This window comes from Dendrobates tinctorius, unplaced genomic scaffold (assembly GCF_039654945.1).
Source record: "Dendrobates tinctorius isolate UK_male_01 unplaced genomic scaffold, ASM3965494v1 ptg000211l, whole genome shotgun sequence".
Classification (NCBI taxonomy): Eukaryota; Metazoa; Chordata; class Amphibia; order Anura; family Dendrobatidae; genus Dendrobates; species Dendrobates tinctorius.
The window spans coordinates 9,813,024-9,837,953 of NW_027361878.1; the positions used below are offsets into that span (position 1 = coordinate 9,813,024).

Sequence of the window (24,930 nt, forward strand, 5' to 3'; positions counted from 1 at the left end):
TTGACTTTTTCTTTTGATTGCTATTTTGTCTCTCCCTTGCCACTGACTAGTTGGGACTGCACCCAGTGCGATGTGGCAGTGATGGTGTTAATGCTTTGTACTGCGAGCGCTTGTATCCCATAACAAGGGGGAATGACTGCGTCTCTTCAGCTGAAGCTTCCGCCTCCCGTTGTACCAGGTTGGGTTTATGACCGGGCTGGACTCAATCCCTTGTAGTTATAGTAACATCAACACAAATGTCCCTCTGATTGCAGCAATGAATAGGCGAGAGGAGAACGGCTCAGCCCTCTTCCAAATTGCACACGACAAGCAGGTATATAGATATATAAATCATGCCTATATTCAAGCCATAAAAATCAGGTTCTGAAATGCAGAAGTACTTCTCATAGCATCATGATCGCTGATCAATTTTTAAGTACAGTCGTGGCCAAAAGTTTCGAGATTGGCACAACGTTTGGTTTTTCGTATGTTTCGCTGCTTTAGTATTTTTAGATCTGTTAGTCGGATGTTTCTCTGGTCACTGAAATACAGTTATAAACATTTCAGAAGTTTTTAAACTTTTATGGACAGATGTATCAAGTTTATGGAAAGACTCAATCTTTACAGCGTTGACCCTTATTTTTCATGACTTCTGCTCTTCCCCTTATCAGCGTCTGGGCCAAGTCCTGACTGAGGACATCTCATTCTTGTCTAATCAAGGCCTGGAATTTATCACTATTTTGGTGTTTTGGTTTGTCCTCCCGTTTTTGAGGATGGACCACAGGTTCTCAATGGGATTGAGATCTGGGAAGTTTTCGGGTCATGCACCTAAAATGTAAATGTTTTTCTCACAAAGCCACCTAATTATCTCTTTTTACCTTGTGACGTGGTGTCGATCGTGGAGGTTAAGAAGGAGCAAAAAGGAGAAGGCTGCCTGTTACCATGTGCACACTCTCAGAATTGAATAAAAAGGTATAATTTTATTGGACAAAGAACAAAAAGAAAAAATTAATACAAACAATTAAAAATATTACAACAGGGTTTCCCAGGCCAAAATACCCCAAGATAAATGAACTGATCTAGTACGTAGAGTTGTGCATCCACATAATCATATAACAACATTAAACAGAATAATGAATCAAATGTATAATGTGGATCAATACAAAAATTCTCATACCCGTGAAAGTGGTGGTAATAGAGAGACTGAGGCAAGAGCTCAATGAGCCAGCCAATCAAGACAGAAAATATATGTATCCTAAGGAATGGCATAGGATCATATCCCCGGCAAGGAATGGCATAGAAGAGGTATACGCTCTCTCTCTATTGTTCTCTATTTAACCCAGTGCTGCATGCATCAGAAAATGTCAAAATGTTAGAGGATTCAGCAATGTTGATGCTTACTCGTTTCCATTTGCCCCCCGTACGTACCATCAACCCCTTTTGCTTCCCTGCAGATTTACCTTTCATGTGATCTGCGGTCATGAATCGGCTGAGAGGAGCTCAGAAAAGACAGATAAAAGAGTTCAAAATGCCAACGAGAATAAGCTTACTGACAGATTCTGCAGCTAGGAATACGCAATGCAACACAAAGGCTAAAGATGGTGCAAAATTTGGAATAAAACCCAATTGCAAAAGTGATTATAACCCTAATTACCTGCATATAAATAAGAGATAAAAGTGGGCAACCTCTTTTCCATAAATGCAGTGTGAACAGAGCGTTAGAAAAACAGCTCACTCCCCCTTCAGATCTCTCTTTCACACAGTTTTGCTCACTTACATAGCTGCTGTAGTTTCAGGCAATCTGCAGACAAAGCTTTTTTATTATTATGTTTATCCCTGTACAGTTAGGCTGCATTCACACGATGAGGTTTTGGTGAGTTTTTGATGTTGCAGATTTTCTGCACCTATTTAGTAAAATAGGTTAGTTGCATTTTTTCAAAAACATGCAGTGTAAATAAATCTCGCCAAAAACGCAACGTGTGAACATAGCCGTACTCTAAAGTGTGGACGACATGGGGTGTTTCTTCTGTGTAACTTGCTGACCACTGTCTGCTCTCCAGTGTAATCTGTCTCTAGCAGCATACGATGTCAGTTAGGGCAGGCACAATGCATGCTGCAAAATGAGGGAAGGGAAGTTCCAGCAACCATAGTGCTGGCAGTATGCTGATGAAAAACAGCCACCTATTGAAAGTGTGTATGGTAAATTAAAAAGAATAGAAATCTGCACAATTCTTGCCCTAAAAAGCAGCTTTATAATTTTTGGAAATGAAGTCAACAAACTTTACCTAACTACAAGATTCGTGTAAAAGGACAGGTATAACATCTTTACTTTCTCCACTATTTGTGGAGTCACTTTTTTAGCTTTTCTTTGTTATCATATAAGTTATGTTTTTTGTTTATTTTAATGGAAAACATAACACTTAGCAGGATCCGTTTCGTGATGGATGTCCCTGAGGCCCAACAGGCAATGTTCTCCTAAGTGATGCCCTTAAAGGGAATCTGTCAGTTGGATCAACCCTCCTAAGCCGTCTATATGAGCATGTAGGTCATAGGAAGCTGAATAAAATGATACCTTGATATCTGCAATCCGATGTTTTATTAAAGCGAAAATCCACATTTTTCTTAATATCTAAATCAGCTGTTAAGATCTACGGGCCGGACATAGAACTCCCAGAAAATCTCCCGAGTTTATTATAAATGGAAGGAGATTTTACCAGTGTGAGACATGTAGAACAGGAGAGCAGACTGTCAGTAATTACATGTCTTACACTGGTAATGCCCCCTTTCATTGAAAATAAGCTCTAGAGGCAGATTCTCAGGAAGATCTACAGTTGTGGCCAAAAGTATTGACACCCCTGCAATTCTGTCAGATAATACTCAGTTTCTTCCTGAAAATGATTGCAAACACAAATTCTTTGGTATTATTATCTTCATTTAATTTGTCTTAAATGAAAAAACACAAAAGAGAATGAAGCAAAAAGCAAAACATTGATCATTTCACACAAAACTCCAAAAATGGCCCAAACAAAAGTATTGGCACCCTCAGCCTAATACTTGGTTGCACAACCTTTAGCCAAAATAACTGCGACCAACCGCTTCCGGTAACCATCAATGAGTTTCTTACAATGCTCTGCTGGAATTTTAGACCATTCTTCTTTGGCAAACTGCTCCAGGTCCCTGATATTTGAAGGGTGCCTTCTCCAAACTGCCATTTTTAGATCTCTCCACAGGTGTTCTATGGGATTCAGGTCTGGACTCATTGCTGCCCACCTTAGAAATCTCCAGTGCTTTCTCTCAAACCATTTTCTAGTGCTTTTTGAAGTGTGTTTTGGGTCATTGTCCTGCTGGAAGACCCATGACCTCTGAGGGAGACCCAGCTTTCTCACACTTGGCCCTACATTATGCTGCAAAATTTGTTGGTAGTCTTCAGACTTCATAATGCCATGCACATGGTCAAGCAGTCCAGTGCCAGAGGCAGCAAAGCAACCTCAAAACATCAGGGAACCTCCACCATGTTTGACTGTAGGGACCGTGTTCTTTTCTTTGAATGCCTCTTTTTTCTCCTGTAAACTCTATGTTGATGCCTTTGCCCAAAAAGCTCTACTTTTGTCTCATCTGACCAGAGAACATTCTTCCAAAACGTTTTAGGCTTTTTCAGGTAAGTTTTAGCAAACTCCAGCCTGGCTTTTTTATGTCTCGGGGTAAGAAGTGGGGTCTTCCTGGGTCTCCTACCATACAGTCCCTTTTCATTCAGATGCCAACGGATAGTACGGGTTGACACTGTTGTACCCTCGGACTGCAGGGCAGCTTGAACTTGTTTGGATGTTAGTCGAGGTTCTTTATCCAACATCCGCACAATCTTGCGTTGAAATCTCTTGTCAATTTTTATTTTCCGTCCACATCTAGGGAGGTTAGCCACAGTGCCATGGGCTTTAAACTTCTTGATGACACTGCGCACGGTAGACACAGGAACATTCAGGTCTTTGGAGATGGACTTGTAGCCTTGAGATTGCTCATGCTTCCTCACAATTTGGTTTCTCAAGTCATCAGACAGTTCTTTGGTCTTCTTTCTTTTCTCCATGCTCAATGTGGTACACACAAGGACACAGGACAGAGGTTGAGTCAACTTTAATCCATGTCAACTGGCTGCAAGTGTGATTTAGTTATTGCCAACACCTGTTAGGTGCCACAGGTAAGTTACAGGTGCTGTTAATTACACAAATTACAGAAGCATCATATAATTTTTCGAACAGTGCCAATACTTTTGTCCACCCTCTTTTTTATGTTTGGTGTGGAATTATATCCAATTCGGCTTTAAGACAATTCTTTTTGCGTTTTTTCATTTAAGACAAATTAAATGAAGATAATAATACCAAAGAATTTGTGTTTGCAATCATTTTCAGGAAGAAACTGAGTATTATCTGACAGAATTGCAGGGGTGTCAATACTTTTGGCCACAACTGTATGTCCGGCTCATACAGTGGGGAAAAAAGTATTTAGTCAGTCAGCAATAGTGCAAGTTCCACCACTTAAAAAGATGAGAGGCGTCTGTAATTTACATCATAGGTAGACCTCAACTATGGGAGACAAACTGAGAAAAAAAAATCCAGAAAATCACATTGTCTGTTTTTTTTTTCATTTTATTTGCATATTATGGTGGAAAATAAGTATTTGGTCAGAAACAAAATTTCATCTCAATACTTTGTGATATATCCTTTGTTGGCAATGACAGAGGTCAAACGTTTTCTGTAAGTCTTCACAAGGTTGCCACACACTGTTGTTGGTATCTTGGCCCATTCCTCCATGCAGATCTCCTCTAGAGCAGTGATGTTTTTGGCTTTTCGCTTGGCAACACGGACTTTCAACTCCCTCCAAAGGTTTTCTATAGGGTTGAGATCTGGAGACTGGCTAGACCACTCCAGGACCTTGAAATGCTTCTTACGAAGCCACTCCTTCGTTGCCCTGGCGGTGTGCTTTGGATCATTGTCATGTTGAAAGACCCAGCCACGTTTCATCTTCAATGCCCTTCCTGATGGAAGGAGGTTTGCACTCAAAATCTCACGATATATGGCCCCATTCATTCTTTCATGTACCCGGATCAGTTGTCCCGGCCCCTTTGCAGAGAAACAGCCCCAACGCATGATGTTTCCACCACCATGCTTTACAGTAGGTATGGTGTTTGATGGATGCAACTCAGTATTCTTTTTCCTCCAAACACGACAAGTTGTGTTTCTACCAAACAGTTCCAGTTTGGTTTCATCAGACCATAGGACATTCTCCCAAAACTCCTCTGGATCATCCAAATGCTCTCTAGCAAACTTCAGACGGGCCCGGACATGTACAGGCTTAAGCAGTGGGACACGTCTGGCACTGCAGGATCTGAGTCCATGGTGGCGTAGTGTGTTACTTATGGTAGGCCTTGTTACATTGGTCCCAGCTCTCTGCAGTTCATTCACTAGGTCCCCCCGCGTGGTTCTGGGATTTTTGCTCACCGTTCTTGTGATCATTCTGACCCCACGGGGTGGGATTTTGCGTGGAGCACCAGATCGAGGGAGATTATCAGTGGTCTTGTATGTCTTCCATTTTCTAATTATTGCTCCCACAGTTGATTTCTTCACTCCAAGCTGGTTGGCTATTGCAGATTCAGTCTTCCCAGCCTGGTGCAGGGCTACAATTTTGTTTCTGGTGTCCTTTGACAGCTCTTTGGTCTTCACCATAGTGGAGTTTGGAGTCAGACTGTTTGAGGGTGTGCACAGGTGTCTTTTTATACTGATAACAAGTTTAAACAGGTGCCATTACTACAGGTAATGAGTGGAGGAAAGAGGAGACTCTTAAAGAAGAAGTTACAGGTCTGTGAGAGCCAGAAATCTTGATTGCTTGTTTCTGACCAAATACTTATTTTCCACCATAATATGCAAATAAAATGAAAAAAAAACAGACAATGTGATTTTCTGGATTTTTTTTTCTCAGTTTGTCTCCCATAGTTGAGGTCTACCTATGATGTAAATTACAGACGCCTCTCATCTTTTTAAGTGGTGGAACTTGCACTATTGCTGACAGACTAAATACTTTTTTTCCCCACTGTAGATCTTAACAGCTCATTTACATTTTGATAAAAATGTGTGTATCTCTGGAATAAAACATCAGATTGCAGCTATCAAGGTATCATTTTATTCAGATTCCTATGACCTGTGTGCCCATATAGACGGCTTAGAAAGGTTCATCCTACTGACAGATTCCCTTAAATTGTGTGAATCCTGATCAGCAATTTAGAAAATTTCAGCTCTGAAACATTTGTACATTTCCAAGGTTGAGCGGGGGGGTCTTAATATTAAAGTGAATGCAAAGTATTCAGAAGAAAACTGGCGCCTAAGGGAAAAACATGGCACAATATATCATGTTTATATGAAGAGCAGAAGAAATTCTTCATGTCACCAGCCATAGTAGTAACATGTAGACATTTTCACATGTCACTTTCCAAGAATCTAATAATTCACGGAATTCACAGTACAAACAGATCAGATTGCAACTTTCGCAGTTGAGGATTTATGAAAAAAAAAAAAAAAAAACAGATATCAAGTCAAACATTTCCCCAAACCAAACTCAATCTGAATATCCATCAAAATTAGAACTGTCCACATAACATTTTTTTCAGTTCTGACCAGTGTCACTATGAGCTAATAACTCTGGAACACTTCATCTTATCCCAGTGATTCTGAGAATGCTTTTTCACGACATATTGTGTTATGGGGATACCGCGACAGAGTGGGGTCAGACAATTACAGCGTCCGGTGACACATACACCTACGGTAGTTAGAACTGCTTCAGTGTTTGTAACAGGCGTTTGGAGTGATTTTCAGGAGATTTCTGCAAGGACTTGGTTTGTATGTTTTCCTCACTATCCGCTACCGTTTTTTTCGAACCTTCACCTCCCCTGTTTTACTCTCTGTTGTTTTGTGAGTGTATTTGTATGATTGTAGTTTTCTCTTATCTCAGTTTGTTTACCCCTGTCTGTCTGGTTTATGTTATCCTATACACTTTAGTCCCATACCTCTCTGGGTGGTGGAGGGCACAAATACGTGTTATTATAAGAGCATAGCAAGGTACAAGACCCAGATGTCTCCACCATCAGGAGTAATTCGGGGGACAGGAATAGCCTAGTGTTCACCTAGCTCAAAGGACAGGGTATGTGCCCATTATCCTTGACAATAACATAATATTATGACTGGCCTCACCTTATATGGATCCACTGTGGATCCTGTGGCAGCTCTGGCACAGCAGTTACAAAAACTTTGCTTGGAGGTGGAAGACCTCTGTACCATTGCTTTGCAGTGACCATCTTTGACTACAGGTTTAGGGTTCACTGTTCACGGGCAACACCTCTCCGAGCCTGGATTAGGCTTCTCGGATAGGTTCACAGGAGGTTCTCTGGAGGTCGGGTCAAGTTTGTGGTGTTTAGGCAGGTGTGCAATCTGTAATTTAGGCTACATCCATATTTCTTGGGTATCAAGGAGCAGAGGGTGGGGATAGTCGTCTTCCTGATCCAGAAGGGACCCCCAAACCTGCGCATTTTCCTTTACATTTAGTTTCCAGTCGCTCTGGATGGTAGCGGAATTTCTTTAGTGCTCTGGGTCTCATTTATGATGATCCTGACTGTATCTCCCTGGCTGAATCTAAATTACATACAAGTCACAATTATGTGACATACAGATCAGGAGTGCTACTCATACTTGATTAAAAAAAAAATACTTTATTTAGAACGAATATAAAATTTGACAAACAAAATGTAAAAAAGGGTTGCCTCAAGCCAATTACCACCTAAGCAAGGAGAAATATATGTAATTAAATAACATAGGGACGGAAATTATTCCCGGTCATATATTAGGTAATCCTTTCCCTTTTGTGACACTATGATCCAATGGGTTTTGCTGTTGGACTAGGTAGTATGTGTCATGATCCAGGACGGGATTTCGCTTTGACCCGTCCTGGTTAGACTATGGGTTAATTGTGCTGCCTCTCTCCGGCAGCAGGAGGCTATTTAGTGCTCACTGGACCTGGGTCCGGTGTCAGTTATACTCCTGCCCTCGGCTGAGTTAAGTGACCTCTTGTATACGTGTGCCTTGTGCCTGATATCTTGCTTGCTTGTTCGGTTGTGATCTGGTTCTGTCCCTGTTACGAGCTCTGCCTGTCCCTCTTGTACTGCGCTACCTCTTGTGTATGACTCTCTGCTTGTGACCCGACTCCTCTCTGCTCGTCCCCTTGGTACCACGTCGCCCTCTTGTGTATGACCTTTGGCTCTGTCTGACCTCCCGTCTGTTTGTCCCTCCTGTACCTCGTTTGCCCGTACTGCTGTGACCACTGTTTTGCCTGACTCTGAGTTGTTGTATGGTGTCCTGTCCTATCTGAATACAGGACGTTAAGCCCCGCCCCCTTGCAGTCACATGACCAATAGGTCCCGTGCACATTATTCAGTTTCAGTGTCCGCAGGTCCCGTGCCTCTTTACTTTCCAGCGCTGACTGGATCCTGACACTATTAGCCTGAAGCACGCATGGTCACCTCTGCTGCCCTGCTCCCCAGGTATCTTTTAGCACTGCTTCTGTACTCAGGACACGCGCACTGGCTCTATGAGCAAGTGCAGTGCGGTGTCTCTGACATTATAACTGACCCATACCATTTTTTTTCTCTGCTCCCATTCACCTGTGTGTGTGATGGATCCTGTGCACACTCTTTCTGAGCAGGTTAAGCATCTGACGCAGATGTCTCAGAAACTCTTGGGAGAACAAAGAGTCCTGGCTCAGTCTCAGCAGCTGATCGCTGACACTGTGCAGGGGGTTCTTTCATTGGGGGATCGGGATGTTACATTAATTTCCCCTGAGTCTCCAGTGAAGTTACCAGATACCTTTTCTGGAGATAAAAATGACTTCAGAGTTTTCAAGGAGGGCTGTAAGCTTTTTTTTTCCTTAAGACCACACTCTTCTGGGGATGAAAGTCTGGGAAGGGTTAGGATTAGAAGTCAGTGTGAGTCGGAGAGTCACTCAGAGAGGAGTGAGGAAAGAAGATCTCTAGGAGAGGGATGGAGGAAGGAGTGCTGCAGCAGACCTCAGTGACCTGGGTCTGCTGGCACGGGAAAGGAAAGAAGGAGAAAGACATTGAACTGAAACCTGATCTTCCATGAGAAGGAGAGATTAGTACGGAACAAAGGAGTAAAAGGGAACAGAGGACGTGGGTTAGAGGAGAACCCTGCCTAGAAGTTCTAAGCGCAAGGCCTTTGCCCGGTCCCCGAGGTTGTATGGACACTATGGACAGCAGACACCGTATGGACAGCAGACACCGGTGGAGTAGTGGGCTGTAAATGCACTACTCCCATCTAAGACTTGGGGGCACAACAGCAACTTGAATAGTGAGCCGGGACTCAGGAGTAAGGAGTCCACGAAGCAGGCTACAGCTGTCTGCCGTACAAGTAGAGTTCTTGGGAACATCTGTCAGGAGGCATACCAGGGTAACTCAGTACTGGGAGTACTTCACACTTTAAAGCTTTGGAACTACAAGCCCTGGTGTCCTCCATTGATTCTTGCACCAACCCACCCAGCACTGCTACACCTGGGTACCAGCTACTACACCGCTTGTGCCTCTCCTCTACCCCTACATTTACACTGCCCTGGGGCTACAGCTTCACATGTGGGGAGCTTCACCTTCTTGGCTGCAACACACCACCAGCCCCAGAGGATCTGCACGCAGCGTCGGCTTAACATCACACTTGCCGAACACCACAGGTGGCATCACAAACTATTTCATTAACTACATTCCACCATACAATCTTCCCCTGTTAATTGGGCGCCCAGGGCCACAGACCGAGTCACCGCTGCTGTGACACATCCCGCCGACACCGGCCCGGTACCGAGTACCCCACCAGATACCCTAGTATGCATTTATGATTCAAAGCAGCTTCAATAAGCCCACCTGCAATATGTGGTTAAATTTTGCAAGACTGGGTTGAGTAACCTGCCAGCACTTGGTGGCTGGATAAATCCATTTGGATATGTGATTATCAAGGACTAGGAATAAATCTGCAAAGCCAACAGTTGAGACCTTCTGCAGCTAGATGCAGTGTGACTGTCTGCAGCCTCTGACACACTCGCGACACCCAGGTTGTGTGGCGGTTTGTAACCTAGGCGTATATAATTCCTCCATTGTTGGGTCGCAATTCTTTCTTCCCTCCAAAATCCTTTTGGGAAGAAGTAAGGTGTCTATTTCTACCTTTTTGGACAGTGGAGCATTGTTTGATCTGATGGTTGATACCCGTTTCATCCAGACCCAGGACCTTATTCCTCTTAAGTTGTCAAGAGCAAGACCTATTTAAATAATTTCTATAGCATCTGCACGGCTGAAACGGGCATTGCACTCAGGACGTTCAGGATATACGTCTTTAGGTAGGGGCGGAGCACATTTAATCCATCAAATGCTATGTGTTAGAGGGGTTTCCCTCCCCAGTGGTTCTAGACTTACCTTGGCTGACATTACCAAATCCAGTAGTGGACTGGCAGGCACGGGAAGTAGTGAGGTGGCGCAATTACTGTCAAAATAACTGCATGAGCACTCGTTTATCCATGGTAACTACCAGGTCTCTACCGGAGCATTTGTTTGATTACGAGGATGTGTTTTCGGAACAAAGGTGTCAAGAACTACCACCTTACCTGGTGCTAAGTTGCCTAAGAGCAGGTTGTATAATTATTTCAGGTGCTGAGAGGCAAGTCATGAAAGATTATACTACAGAGAACCTGGCTAAGGGACGTATCAGACCCTACTCATTTCCGGTGGCAGCAGAATTTTTCTTTGCTAAGAAAAAAGATGGGGATAAGGACATTAAGGCGGATGCATTGTCTCGGAGATACAGTGGGGCAAAAAAGTATTTAGTCAGTCAGCAATAGTGCAAGTTCCACCACTTAAAAAGATGAGAGGCGTCTGTAATTTACATCATAGGTAGACCTCAACTATGGGAGACAAACTGAGAAAAAAAAATCCAGAAAATCACATTGTCTGTTTTTTTTTCATTTTATTTGCATATTATGGTGGAAAATAAGTATTTGGTCAGAAACAAAATTTCATCTCAATACTTTGTGATATATCCTTTGTTGGCAATGACAGAGGTCAAACGTTTTCTGTAAGTCTTCACAAGGTTGCCACACACTGTTGTTGGTATCTTGGCCCATTCCTCAATGCAGATCTCCTCTAGAGCAGTGATGTTTTTGGCTTTTCGCTTGGCAACACGGACTTTCAACTCCCTCCAAAGGTTTTCTATAGGGTTGAGATCTGGAGACTGGCTAGGCCACTCCAGGACCTTGAAATGCTTCTTACGAAGCCACTCCTTCGTTGCCGTGGTGGTGTGCTTTGGATCATTGTCATGTTGAAAGACCCAGCCACGTTTCATCTTCAATGCCCTTGCTGATGGAAGGAGGTTTGCACTCAAAATCTCACGATACATGGCCCCATTCATTCTTTCATGTACCCGGATCAGTCGTTCTGGCCCCTTTGCAGAGAAACAGCCCCAAAGCATGATGTTTCCACCACCATGCTTAACAGTAGGTATGGTGTTTGATGGATGCAACTCAGTATTCTTTTTCCTCCAAACACGACAAGTTGTGTTTCTACTAAACAGTTCCAGTTTGGTTTCATCAGACCATAGGACATTCTCCCAAAACTCCTCTGGATCATCCAAATGCTCTCTAGCAAACTTCAGACGGGCCCGGACATGTACAGGCTTAAGCAGTGGGACACGTCTGGCACTGCAGGATCTGAGTCCATGGTGGCGTAGTGTGTTACTTATGGTAGGCCTTGTTACATTGGTCCCAGCTCTCTGCAGTTCATTCACTAGGTCCCCCCGCGTGGTTCTGGGATTTTTGCTCACCGTTCTTGTGATCATTCTGACCCCACGGGGTGGGATTTTGCGTGGAGCACCAGATCGAGGGAGATTATCAGTGGTCTTGTATGTCTTCCATTTTCTAATTATTGCTCCCACAGTTGATTTCTTCACTCCAAGCTGGTTGGCTATTGCAGATTCAGTCTTCCCAGCCTGGTGCAGGGCTACAATTTTGTTTCTGGTGTCCTTTGACAGCTCTTTGGTCTTCACCATAGTGGAGTTTGGAGTCAGACTGTTTGAGGGTGTGCACAGGTGTCTTTTTATACTGATAACAAGTTTAAACAGGTGCCATTACTACAGGTAATGAGTGGAGGAAAGAGGAGACTCTTAAAGAAGAAGTTACAGGTCTGTGAGAGCCAGAAATCTTGATTGCTTGTTTCTGACCAAATACTTATTTTCCACCATAATATGCAAATAAAATAAAAAAAAAACAGACAATGTGATTTTCTGGATTTTTTTTTCTCAGTTTGTCTCCCATAGTTGAGGTCTACCTATGATTTAAATTACAGACGCCTCTCATCTTTTTAAGTGGTGGAACTTGCACTATTGCTGACTGACTAAATACTTTTTTGCCCCACTGTAGGTAGTAATTGCGAGCCCATTCCTTATTACAGAAAAGAGAAGTTATTGCTTAAATATGTTCTGATATGGGGAAGAAGGTCATAGAGGTTCAGGTGGACATCCCTACTGCCTGTACTTCAGGTTATCTGTTTGTCCCTGTGAACTTTCATCTTAGAATTTTGAGTGAACATCACAATTTGGTCCTGGCTGGACATCCTAGTAGTAAAGTAAAGGCCCCGTCACACTAAACGATGTCCCAGCGATCCCACCAACGATCCGACATGATGGGATCGCTGGGACATCATTAGGCTGATCGCTGGTGAGCTGTCACATAGACAGCCCCAGCGATCAGGACCAGCGACACTGGACGCTGGTTTCTAATGTAAACGTTGGGTATCCAGGAGCCGCGCGACGTTTACCTTGGAAACCAGCGTCCAGCGTCTCTGATCGCTGGTCTCTCGCTGCCACACGCAGCGATGCGCGCTGGGCAGCAGGAGACCAGCGATCGAAAAACGGCCCAGGCCACTCGAGCACGATCAGCGATAACCGGCAGGGGGCCGGTCGCTGGCGAGATCGCTTAGTGTGACGGGGCCTTAAAACCACCACAGATCTTCTTACATGTTGTTTTTTGTGTCGTAGGATGAGCCAGGATATTTGACATTATGTAGATGACTGCAGTATTTGTATGCATTCTAAGACCCCAGTGATAACATTGACACCTCAGGTTTGTCACAGAGTTTCATGACATAGGGTGGTGAAGGAAAAATAATTACATTTTTACCACAAAAAAAATTGTTTTAGCCCCAGATTTTACATTGTCACATCGGGAAATGGGTAAAAATGGCACCAAAATTTGTCACACAGTTTCTGCTGAAAGTGGCAATACCCCATATGTGGTTGTACTGTACTGCTCAGCGATATGGCAAAATCGGGAGGGAAGGAGTGCTATTTCATTCTGGACAACAAATTATCATAGAATAGTTTGCAGACTCCATATACAGAGCCCCTACATGCCAGAAGAGCAGAGTAAAACTTGTAAAGCTGCTATTGTACTATTGTAGTGCACATATATTGTAGTGCCTGTATATTGTAGTGCCCATACATTGTAGTCCACATACATTGTGCCCCAGCTTATGGACCCCGTAAATTAAGCTGTTACGGCCGCTACCTCGGCCACTACCTCCCTGCATACTCACCTTCCTGCTCCAGCGTCGCGGCGTCTCGCTGGCCGAGGCTCCCGGCGTTCCTCCTCCAGCGCTGACAGGTCCTCGGCCGAAGGCGTCACTGCACTCTTTGCACATGCGCCGTAAGCCGTGGCCTCGCGCCTCCTCTCCTTATGCTCCGGCGGTGCCCTGACCCCGAAGCCGGACCAATGGGAGCTCGTTGCCTACTATATCAGGCCGCCCTCCTTGAGCGGAGGCGCCTGATCTTTGTGTTTGCACTCAGCATTAGGCCTGTGTCCTCTCTGCCTAAGTTACCCTCTCTCCTTGTTTGTCTCCTACTCCAGTCCTGTCTCCTGTGTTCCACTCCATCCCGCAGTCCCATGGTCCTCTCCTGGTCCTGCAGTCCTACTCCAGTCCTGTCTTCTGCGTTCCGCTCCGTCCCGCAGTCCCATGGTCCTCTCCTGGTCCTGCAGTCCTACTCCAGTCCTGTCTCCTGTGTTCCACTCCATCCCGCAGTCCCATGGTCCTCTCTAGGTCCTGCAGTCCTACTCCAGTCCTGTCTCCTGTGTCCTGCTTTCCTAAGAACCGCCCCTCTTGGTACCGGCTGTTGTGGTACAGGAACCCCTGGGCCTGCTCCTAACGATCCCTGTATAGGAGTCGGCACCATCTAATTTGCTCACCCGGGGGGCCCTCTCGGTGCCACGACTCAGATGGTCCTCTCCAGGAGGCTTTGTCCTGCCGAGCCATAACATAAGCAAACTCATTACTACAGAAGTGCCAAATGTGGATGCTTACTTCAGATTAGGCATACTGTGGGGCTCAGAAAGGAGGGGGGCATTTGGATTTAGGAGCACAGAATTAGCTGGATTACTTTTTTGGGGTGAGGAGCCATTTCGCTTTCCAGAGCCTTTGTACTACTAGTAACGTGGACGCCCTCTATATTTCAGTTGACAGATAATGGACCTGACCCCACTTGCTTTTTTTGTGGATTGAGTTAAAGCTTTTGTTGCGAAAATTTTACATAACATTTTCGATCACATTTATCCATCACTCTACACTGAGCACTTACATCGGAGTGTAAATCTAAATCTCTGAGTGACCTGATCAGGTGAAACCCCTGAAGGATCCATTCACTATAATGAGGCAGCAGTTACTCTGGACTCAGTCTGGCCTCTGTTCAGCATTGTCCATCTTTTTAGAGGTGCACAAACTGTTGTCGACCACTCTGTGGTCGACAGACACCGCTGGATCGTGGGACAGACGGTGTTAGGCATCGGGTTCCTGTTGCTGCACAGCGGGAATCCCGAGCCCTGCTCCCAGCGGTCTCCCATTCCTCCCCAGCTGCAGAGGAGGTTGATCAGCAAACTCGTCGGTCCCGGCACTCTGCCCAGACCACCTCTGTGGGTTTGCTTGCTGCTGCCACCTCTGGCACAGCTAGGGCAATGCAGGCTGCTCAGCAGCGAGATTCTCCAGGGACTAAGTGTCAGGAACACCGCACTACACTTCCTCACTGAGCCAGTGCGCGTGTTCTGAGTACAGAAACAGTGCTAAAAGATGCCTGTGGAGCAGGGCAGCAGAGGTGTCAATGCGTGCTTCAAACTATCGGTGTCAGGATCCTGTCAGCGCCGGAAAGTAAAGATGCACAGGACCTGAGGACACTGAAGTTAGCAAGCTGGCACAGGACCTATGGTCATGACTGCAAGGGGGAGGCGCTTAGCGTCCTGCTTTCAGAGATGACAGGACACCATACAAAAACAGAGAGTCAGGCAAAACGGAGGTCACACAGTACGGGCAAACGAGGCACAGGAGGGACAAACAGACGGGTGGTCAGACAAAGCCAAAGGTCATACACAAGAGGGCGACGTGGTACCAAGGGGACGAGCAGAGAGAAGTCGGGTCACAAGCAGAGAGTCATACACGAGAGGTAGTGCAGTACAAGAGGGACAGGCAGAACTCGTAACAGGGACAGAACCGGATCAAAACCAAACAAGCAAGCAAAATATCAGGCACAAGGCACACGTACGCACAAGGTCAACTAACTCAGCCGATGGGCAGGAGTGTAACTGACACCGGACCTAGGTCCAGTGAGAATTAAATAGCCGCCCTCTGCCAGAGAGAGGCGGAACAATTAACCCCCAGTCTGATCGGGACGGGCCCAAGCAAATCCCTGTCTTGGATCATGACAGTACCCTCCTCTCAATGGGGGGCCACCGGACCCCCAGGTCTCTCAGGGTACTTGGCGTGAAAGGCCCGGACCAACCGATCCGCATGGACCGATCGAGCAGGAACCCACGACCATTCTTCAGGACCGTAGCCTTTCCAATGTACCACATATTGAAGAGCACGACGGACCAACCTGAAGTCGACAATTCGTTCCACCTCATACTCCGACTGCCTGTCTACCAAAACCGGTGTGGGGAAGCTGATGATCCCTCCCCACCGGACCTCACAGGTTTCAAAAGGGCCCTATGGAAAACATTTGGGATCCGCAACTGAAAAGCCACCGGGTTAGTCGGAGGTGCAAGAGACTGAGCTTCCCGAATGTCCCGTTCCAACATATTAGAAATATCTGCCACCACCACCCCAGGCTGAAGAATGGAGGATGGAGGTTCCGGGGGGGACACCGGATCTAGACTGCGTGACAAGGCATCCGCTCTGACATTTTTAGATCCTGGCCGAAAAGTGATCGAGAAGTTGAATCGGGAAAAAAAAAGTGACCATCTAGCCTGTCTGGGAGTCAACCTTTTGGCTGACTCAATGTAAGCTAGGTTTTTGTGGTCCGTAATTACGGTTATAGGATGGACAGCCCCTTTCAAAAAATGCCTCCATTCTTCCAAGGCCAACTTTATGGCCAGAAGTTCTCGATTCCCCACATCATAGTTTCTCTCTGCAGCGGAGAACTTCTTCGAGAAAAAGGCGCAAGGTCTCAAATTGGTCAAAGTGGCGGGTCCCTGGGACAATACCGCCCCCACCCCCACCTCTGAGGCGTCTACCTCAACAATAAATGGTTCAGACGGGTCCGGTTGAATAAGAACCGGGGCAGACATGAAACATTTTTTTAAAAACTGAAACACCGCTACCGCTGCGGTTGACCAATTCTTGATATCGGCCCCCTTTTGAGTCATGTCTGTGAGGGGTTTAACCACCTGTGAGAACCCCCTTATAAATTTACGGTAGTAATTGGCGAATCCTAGGAAACGATGCAGAGCCTTCAAATCACAAGGTTGAACCCACTCGACAATGGCCTGCACCTTATTAGGATCCATGCGATACCCTTCAGCAGACACAATGAACCCCAGAAAAGACAGTTCTTGGATGAAAAAGAAGCATTTTTCTAATTTAGCAAAGAGACAGTTCTCCCGGAGCCTTTGGAGAACTGCCCGAACTTGACCAATGTGAGCCTGTTTCTCAGGAGAGTAGATTAATATGTCATCCAAATATACCACCATAAAACGTCCAATGAAATCAGAGAACACATGATTAATGAAATTTTGGAAAACCGCTGGAGCATTGGTCAGGCCGAAAGCCATGACCAAATTTTCAAACAACCCTTCAGTAGTGAGAAAAGCGGTTTTCCACTCATCTCTGTCCCGGACTCGGATAAGGTTATACGCTCCCCGTAGATCTAACTTTGAAAACCACTTTGCTCCGGACAACTGGTTGTATAAATCAGGAATAAGTGGAAGGGGATACGTATTCCTCACAGTTATCTTATTTAACTCACGAAAATCGAGGCATGGACGTAAACCACCATCTTTTTTCTTTACAAAAAAGAACCCCGTCGCCACGGGAGAAACAGAAGGACGAATGTGTCCCTTACGGAGACTCTTGGAAATATATTCTTTCATCGCGGCCCGTTCTGGACCCGAAAGGTTATACAAGCGGGCTTTGGGCAAGTTAGCACCTGGAACCAGGTCAACGGCACAATCAAATGGGCGGTGTGGTGGTAAAACCTCAGCCTCTTTTTCGGAGAAAACGTCCGTATAGTCTTTCAGGCACTCTGGAATACCTTCCAGACCCACGGACGACACAGACACCATAACAAGACATTTTTCAGAACAATAGGGACCCCATTTAACAATGTCCCGAGATTCCCAATTAATCACAGGATTATGCAATTGTACACAGGGGAACCCCAACACCAGTCCCGCAGGCAGGTTGTCCATCACAAAACATGAAATGTGCTCCTGGTGTAAGGAACTCACTTTAAGGAGAAACTCTTCAGTACAAAACATAACGTTATTCCTAACCAGTGGTGTTTTGTCAATGGCAACAATGTGAATAGGAGTCTCCAACCTAACTGTCTCTAACTTACACCTGGCCACCAAGTCAGAGTCAATAAAGTTCAATGATGATCCGCAATCCACGAAGGCAGAAGTGGATGCAGAGACACTCCCACAACAAAGTTCCTCTTGCAACAACATTTTTGAAAAGGCCGAAAAGGGTACCTGAGAGCCTGGGTGACCTCCACGACAATCATCCAGGCTCAGTTGCTTGTTGGTCAGTGGACGTGAGAGGCAATCCTTTTTCCAATGTCCAGCATCGCCACAGTGAAAACAACATTTTCCCACGTGCCGTTGTCTCCTTTCGTTCCCTTTGAGGTCGATGGTTCCCATCTCCATGGTTTCCAATGTAGGACAGGCTCCCCTTCTTTGGGAGAATAACGGTCACTCCCCTCGCCCATAGCCTGTGATCCATTCGGACGGCCTGTGTCATAGCCTCCTCCAAGGAATCAGGTGGAGGGTGGAGAGCCAAGGAATCTTTTAGATGTTCAGACAGGCCTCTACGGAACAAACCCTGGAGGGCGGCATCATTCCAGCAGACCTCAGCAGCCCAGCACCTGAACTCTGAACAAAACCACTCGGCTGAGTGCTTCCCCTGACACACTCATCACCATGTCCTCAGCCATACGCATCTGATCAGGGTCATCACAAATATGCCCCAGGGCCTCAAAAAATGCATCCACATTCATACGCTCAGGGGCCGTGGTCGAAAGTGAGAAAGCCCAAGCTTGGGGGCTCCCCTTAACAGAGACATAATGACCCCCACTCTCTGACCTTCATCCCCAGAAGAGTGTGGTCTCAATGAAAAAAAGCTTACAGCCCTCCTTGAAAACTCTGAACTTCTTTTTATCTCCAGAAAAGGTATCCGGTAACTTAACAGGAGACTCAGGGGAAATTAATGTAACATCCCGAGCCTCCGATGAGAATACCCCCTGCAAAGTGTCAGCGATCAGCTGCTGAGACTGAGCCAGGACTCGTTGTTCTCCAAGGAGTTTCTGAGACATCTGAGTCAGGTGCTATACCTGCTCAGAAAGAGCGTGCATAGGATCCATCACATACACAGGAGAACGGGAGCAGAGAAAAAAAAATGGTAATGGTCAGTTATAATGTCAGGAACACCGCACTACACTTGATCACTGAGCCAGTGCGCATGTCCTGAGTACAGAAACAGTGCTAAAAGATATCTGTGGAGCAGGGCAGCAGAGGTGACAATGCGTGCTTCAAACTATCGGTGTCAGGATCCTGTCAGCGCCGGAAAGTAAAGATGCACAGGACCTGAGGACACTGAAGTTAGCAAGCTGGCACAGGACCTATGGTCATGACTGCAAGGGGGAGGGGCTTAGCGTCCTGCTTTCAGAGATGACAGGACACCATACAACAACTCAGAGTCAGGCAAAACGGAGGTCACACACAGTACGGGCAAACGAGGCACAGGAGGGACAAACAGACGGGTGGTCAGACAAAGCCAAAGGTCATACACAAGAGGGCGATGTGGTACCAAGGGGATGAGCAGAGAGAAGTCGGGTCACAAGCAGAGAGTCATACACGAGAGGTAGCGCAGTACAAGAGGGACAGGCAGAACTCGTAACAGGGACAGAACCGGATCAAAACCAAACAAGCAAGCAAGATATCAGACGCAAGGCACACGTACGCACAAGGTCAACTAACTCAGCCGAGGGCAGGAGTATAACTGACACTGGACCTAGGTCCAGTGAGCATTCAATAGCCGCCCTCTGCCAGAGAGAGGCGGAACAATTAACCCCCAGTCTGATCAGGACGGGCCAAAGCGAAACCCTGTCCTGGATCATGACACTAAGTCCTCATTTTGGGCCACTGAGCATGCCCGTGGAGTGATCTCCCATTGGAGATCGAAGGTCAGGTGCTCAGGTCCTGCTCCTGTTCGGATTGGCCCATCCGAGAAGCCAGGAAGGTCCCGGACGCTCGCAGCTATAAAAGGTTCGCATGGCCGCTCGGCCATGCGCTACGATACTCTGTATTTTCAGACCATGAGGAGTGAGTGATGTATGCACGTATGAATGTCTCTGGTGACTGACTCATTATGAAACCCCTACCCTTGGTATGCATGTGTTGTGCAGCCTAGCCTGCTAGCGTCCAGGCTTAGGTGTAGGTAGGGCAGAGTCGGAGTCAGGCATTAGTCCCCATCAGTGACTCGGCACGCCACGGTGCACGTGCTCCACACTCCGTAGCCAGCGTCTATAGCGGCGTGTGCGGCAGCGACGCCGTGCGCTCAGAGGGCCTAGAGGAACTCTAACCCCGTGTCCTTGGGGTAGAGTTCTGTGGCCGCTTTCTGTGCGCTTTTTGGCCGGGCTCTGTGAGCTAAACAGGCTCCAGTATTTGCGTTCAGCGGCTGTGCGGCTCTGTGAGTCAACAGAGTTCGCTCCTGTTCACACTGGGTGACGTAACCCACGTGTGACTGTTTTCACGCCGCTCTATTCTTCCGCCATTACCTAGCAGCAGTGTACCACCTCTGCACGGTGGACCCCGGGCTGTGAACGCACCTACTATTATTTATAATTTGGTGCGTTCCGCCAGCCCTAACAGACGGAGCCCACAGTACCTCCATCTGCCTCATTATAGGGAATCATCCATCTTGAGTTCTGTTTGAATCGCATATTTCACAGCTTTATATGGAAACTCCGATGTAAGCGCTCAGTGAAAGGCGCAGGATAAATGTGAGCGGAGCCTTGCTGCAATGTTTGAGATGCAAAATTAACAAATCAATGGTAGAATTGGTTTTATTTTTCTTTTACGCTGTTCCTTGTGCGGTATAAATGAATAGACGACTTTATTCTTCTGGTCGGTGAGATTCTAGAGATACCAGATTTATATAGTTTTTTATGTTTGGCTGCTGTCGCACACTAAAAGACACTTTTTTTCAAAAACTAGTTTGTGCATCAACATATTTTGAGAACTATAATTTTTCTATATTTCTGCTGACAGAGTCATGTGAGGAAATTGTTTCTTGCGTGACAAGTTGATGCTTTTAGGAAATGTATTTTTATGCCGTTCTCAATATGGTAAAAGTGATAAAACAGCTTCCGGTCAGTACGATTACAGCGATACCAGATTTATATTTTTTTATGTTTTGGTGATTTTATACAATGAAAACTATTTTAGAGAAAAAAGAATTGTTTTTGCACAGCTATATTCTGAGAGCTATAACGTTTTTATTTCTTATCTGACGCAGCTGTGTGGCAGTTTGTTTTTTGTGGGACAAAATGACGTTTTCAGTGATACCATTTTTATTTACATTTGACTTTTTGATTGCGTTTTATTCCACTTTTTGTTCAGCAGCATGATGAAAAAGCATTTTTTTTACATACACACTGAAGGAGTTAACTAGTGTGACAGTTTTATAGTTTGGGTTGTTACGGACGGACGCTGCAATACCCTATATGTGTACTTCTTTTTGTTTTTACATAAATATATTTATTTTTATAATATTTTGTTTCATTTTTTATTTTTATTTTGTGATTTTTTTTATTATTTTTAAATATTGTTACAATTTTTGAAAACTTTTTAAAAATGTTCTTACTTAATAACTCTATGGAACTTTAGCTTTCATTACTCTGATATCTTGTATAATGCATTGCAAAGCACCAGCATTGCAATGCATTATACCTGTCGGTGCTGCACTGACTGAAGCCTCTTAGACCATGCTCCTGGCATGATCTAACAGGTTTGCCACAGCAGGCTTACCCAAATAAAATAATTCCCCTCTTTAATTGGGTGATCAGCAGCCTTTTAACACTGAAAGATTATTGTGAGATGCTCGTTCACATTTATCTTCCAGTATAAATGTAGCTTATTGGTTGCTTTTATTTTTGCTGCCTATCCACAAGAAGTGAAAAGGCTAGAACTAGTGATGAATGAGTGAAGATGCTGAAAGGGGTATACATGTTTCTAATTAGAATGACTTTTTTTTGCATTGATAAAATAATATTGTGCTTAATTCCAGATTTGTATTTATTTATTTTTTTTTAATTTTCAAAGAGGAATGGCCAAAAATGCATCCCCAGCATTCCAAATATATACAGGTGCTTCTCACAAAATTAGAATATCATCAAAAAGTTAATTTATTTCAGTTCTTAAAGACAAACAGTGAAACTCATATATAGAGTCATTGCAAACAGAGTGATCTACCCTATTTTTCGGACCATAAGACGCACTTTTTCCCCCAAAATTTTGGGGGAAAGTGGGGGGTGCGTCTTATGGTCGCAATATACTCACTTGTGACCATGGCTGGTGGCTAGTGTGGGTGCCACGGGGTTCTGTGGTGTGGTGGTGGCGGCGGGCTGTGCTCCAGTGCAGGGGCAGCGGCTCTCTGTGCTCCGTGGGGGGCTCCGCCGAGAATTGAATCTCGTCTCCCGAGATCTCGCGACGAGATCTGAACCTGAGCATGCGCCGTCCCCGGACCGGCGGCCATGTTCCCGGCGTCCATATTCCTGGAGGCCACCGCAACATGGCAGCAACGGATGTGTGGGGGCCTCTGGGCTTTGAGGAAATGCCAGCGGAGCCGCTGCTCCTGCATCGGAGCTGAAGCCCCTGCACCGGAGCACAGCCCGCAGCCACCACACCACAGAGCCTACCTTCCCCAGCACAGCCCAGCTGCCCCAGCACAGCACACCTGCTCCAACACAGCACACCTGCCCCAGCACAGCACAGTGCCCCAGCACAGCCCACCAGCCCCAGCACAACCAACCTGCCCAAGCATAGCCCACCTGCCCCAGCACAGTGCCCCAGCACAGAGCCGCCGCCACTGCACCAGCCTGGACCACTGAATGACCCCTGTGACCACTCCTCCTCCTGTGCCGGATCCCTTCCCTGGTAAGATGAATTCGGACTGTAAGACGGACCCCCATTTGACACATTATTATTTTTTTCCCTATTTTCCCTCTGAAAATTTGGGGTGTGTCTTATGGTCCGGTGCGTCTTATAGTCCGAAAAATACGGTATTTCAAATGTTTATTTCTGTTAATGTTGATGATTATGGCTTACAGCCATTGAAAACCCAAAAGTCATTGTCTCATTAAATTAGAATACTTTATAACACCAGCTTGAAAAATGATTTTAAAATCCGAAATGCTGGCCTACTGAAATGTATGTTCAGTAAATGCACTCAATACTTGGTCAGGTATCCTTTTGCATCAATTACTGCATCAATGCGGCGTGGCATGGAGGCGATCAGCCTGTGGCACTGCTGAGGGGTTATGGAAGCCCAGGTTGCTTTGATCGCAGCCTTCAGCTCATCTGCATTGTTGGGTCTGGTGTCTCTCATCGTCCTCTTGATAATACCCCATAGATTCTTTATGGGGTTAAGGTCAGGCGAGTTTGCTGGACAATCAAGCACAGTGATACTGTTATTTGTAAACCAGGTATTGGTACTTTTGGCAGTGTGGACAGGTGCCAAGTCCTACTGGAGAATGACATTTCCATCTCCAAAAAGCTTGTCGGCAGAGGGAAGCGTGAAGTGCTCTAAAATTTCCTGGTAGACGGCTGCGCTGACTTTGGTCTTGATAAAACACAGTGGACCTACACCAGCAGATGACATGGCTCCCCCAAACCATCACTGATTGTGGAAACTTCACACTAGACCTCAAGCAGCTGGGATTGTGGCCTCTCCACTCTTCCTCCAGACTCTGGGACCTTGAATTCCAAATTAAATGCAAAATTTACTTTCATCTGAAAACAACACCTTGGACCACTGAGCAACAATCCAGTTCCTTTTCTCCTTGGCCCAGGTAAGAAGCTTCTGGCATTGTCTATTGGTCATGAGAGGCTTAACACAAGGAATGCCACACTTGTAGCCCATGTCCTGGATACGTCTGTGTGTGGTGGCTCTTGAAGCAATGACTCCAGCAGCAGTCCACTCCTTGTGAATCTGCACCAAATATTTGAATGGCCTTTTCTTAACAATCATTTCAAGGCTGCAATTATCCCGGTTGCTTGTGCACCTTTTTCTACCACACTTTATCCTTCCACTCAACTTCCCATTAATAAGCTTGGATACAGCACTCACTATCTGAACAGCCAGCTTCTTTAGCAATGACCTTTTGTGGCTTGCCCGCCTTGTGGAGTGTGTCAGTGACTGCCATCTGGACATCTGTCAGGTCAGCAGTCTTTCCCATGATTGTGGAGCTATTGAAACTGACTAAGGGACCTTTTTAAAGGCTTAGGAAACCTTTGCAGGTGTTTTTTGTTAATTATTCTAAGTTACTGAGATAATGACTTTTGTGTTTCATTGGCTGTAAGCCATAATCATCAACAGTCACAGAAATAAACACTTGGAATACATCACTCTGTGTGTAATGACTATATAATATATGAGATTCACTTTTTGTATTGAAGAACTGAAATACATTAACTTTTTGATGAAATTCTAATTTAGTGAGAAGCACTTGTATCTAAGAAAAATAAAAAAATTGGAAGTCACGCTAGTGGATCTACTTTACATCAAATAAAAGACGTTACAAATAGAGATGGGTAAACCCGAATAGTAAAGTTCTGGGTCCGTACCGAACACCTACTGTTTGGGCATGGAACTGAACATGGACTTTTCCAGTAAGTCTGTGTTACTGTCCGGGTTCAGCACTCCAAACACTGTGTGTTTCTCTCACTGTCATTTGCATGACAGCATGAGAAATACCGTCAGCTCTGACTGGCGGTAAAATCATTACTACCGGTCAGAGACCCACTGCTCCCATGCTGTCAGATGACAGTGTGAGCCCGCAGCTGTGACCGGAAGTAAAACGTTTACCTCCAATCACAGGCATCAGCTGATGGGTCTACTACTTCCATCAGCCACACCGCCTACTGCCATTAATAACAGCAGGAGCAGGCGGTAGCTGATGGGAGTATTTATCAGATGGGTCTGCGCTATAAATAAATAAATTTGAAAAAAAAAAATGGCGTGGTTCCCCTGTATTTTTTATAAAGAGCCAGGCAAAACTGCTAGCTGCGGGCTGTAACCCTCAGCTGTCAGCTGTAGCAAGGCTGGTTATCAAG

General features: G+C 45.5%; 1 protein-coding gene across 1 annotated transcript in view; it reads left to right on the forward strand.

Annotated features, from left to right (window-relative positions):
* Nucleotides 1–248: 248 nt before the first annotated feature.
* Nucleotides 249–24,930, forward strand: part of LMNTD2 (lamin tail domain containing 2) — a 109,235-nt gene continuing 84,553 nt past the window's right edge. The window contains exon 1 of the mRNA XM_073554416.1: nucleotides 249–313. Coding sequence (XP_073410517.1) covers nucleotides 257–313 — 57 coding nt within the window. The 5' untranslated portion in view covers nucleotides 249–256. The remainder of the gene's footprint in view (nucleotides 314–24,930) is intronic.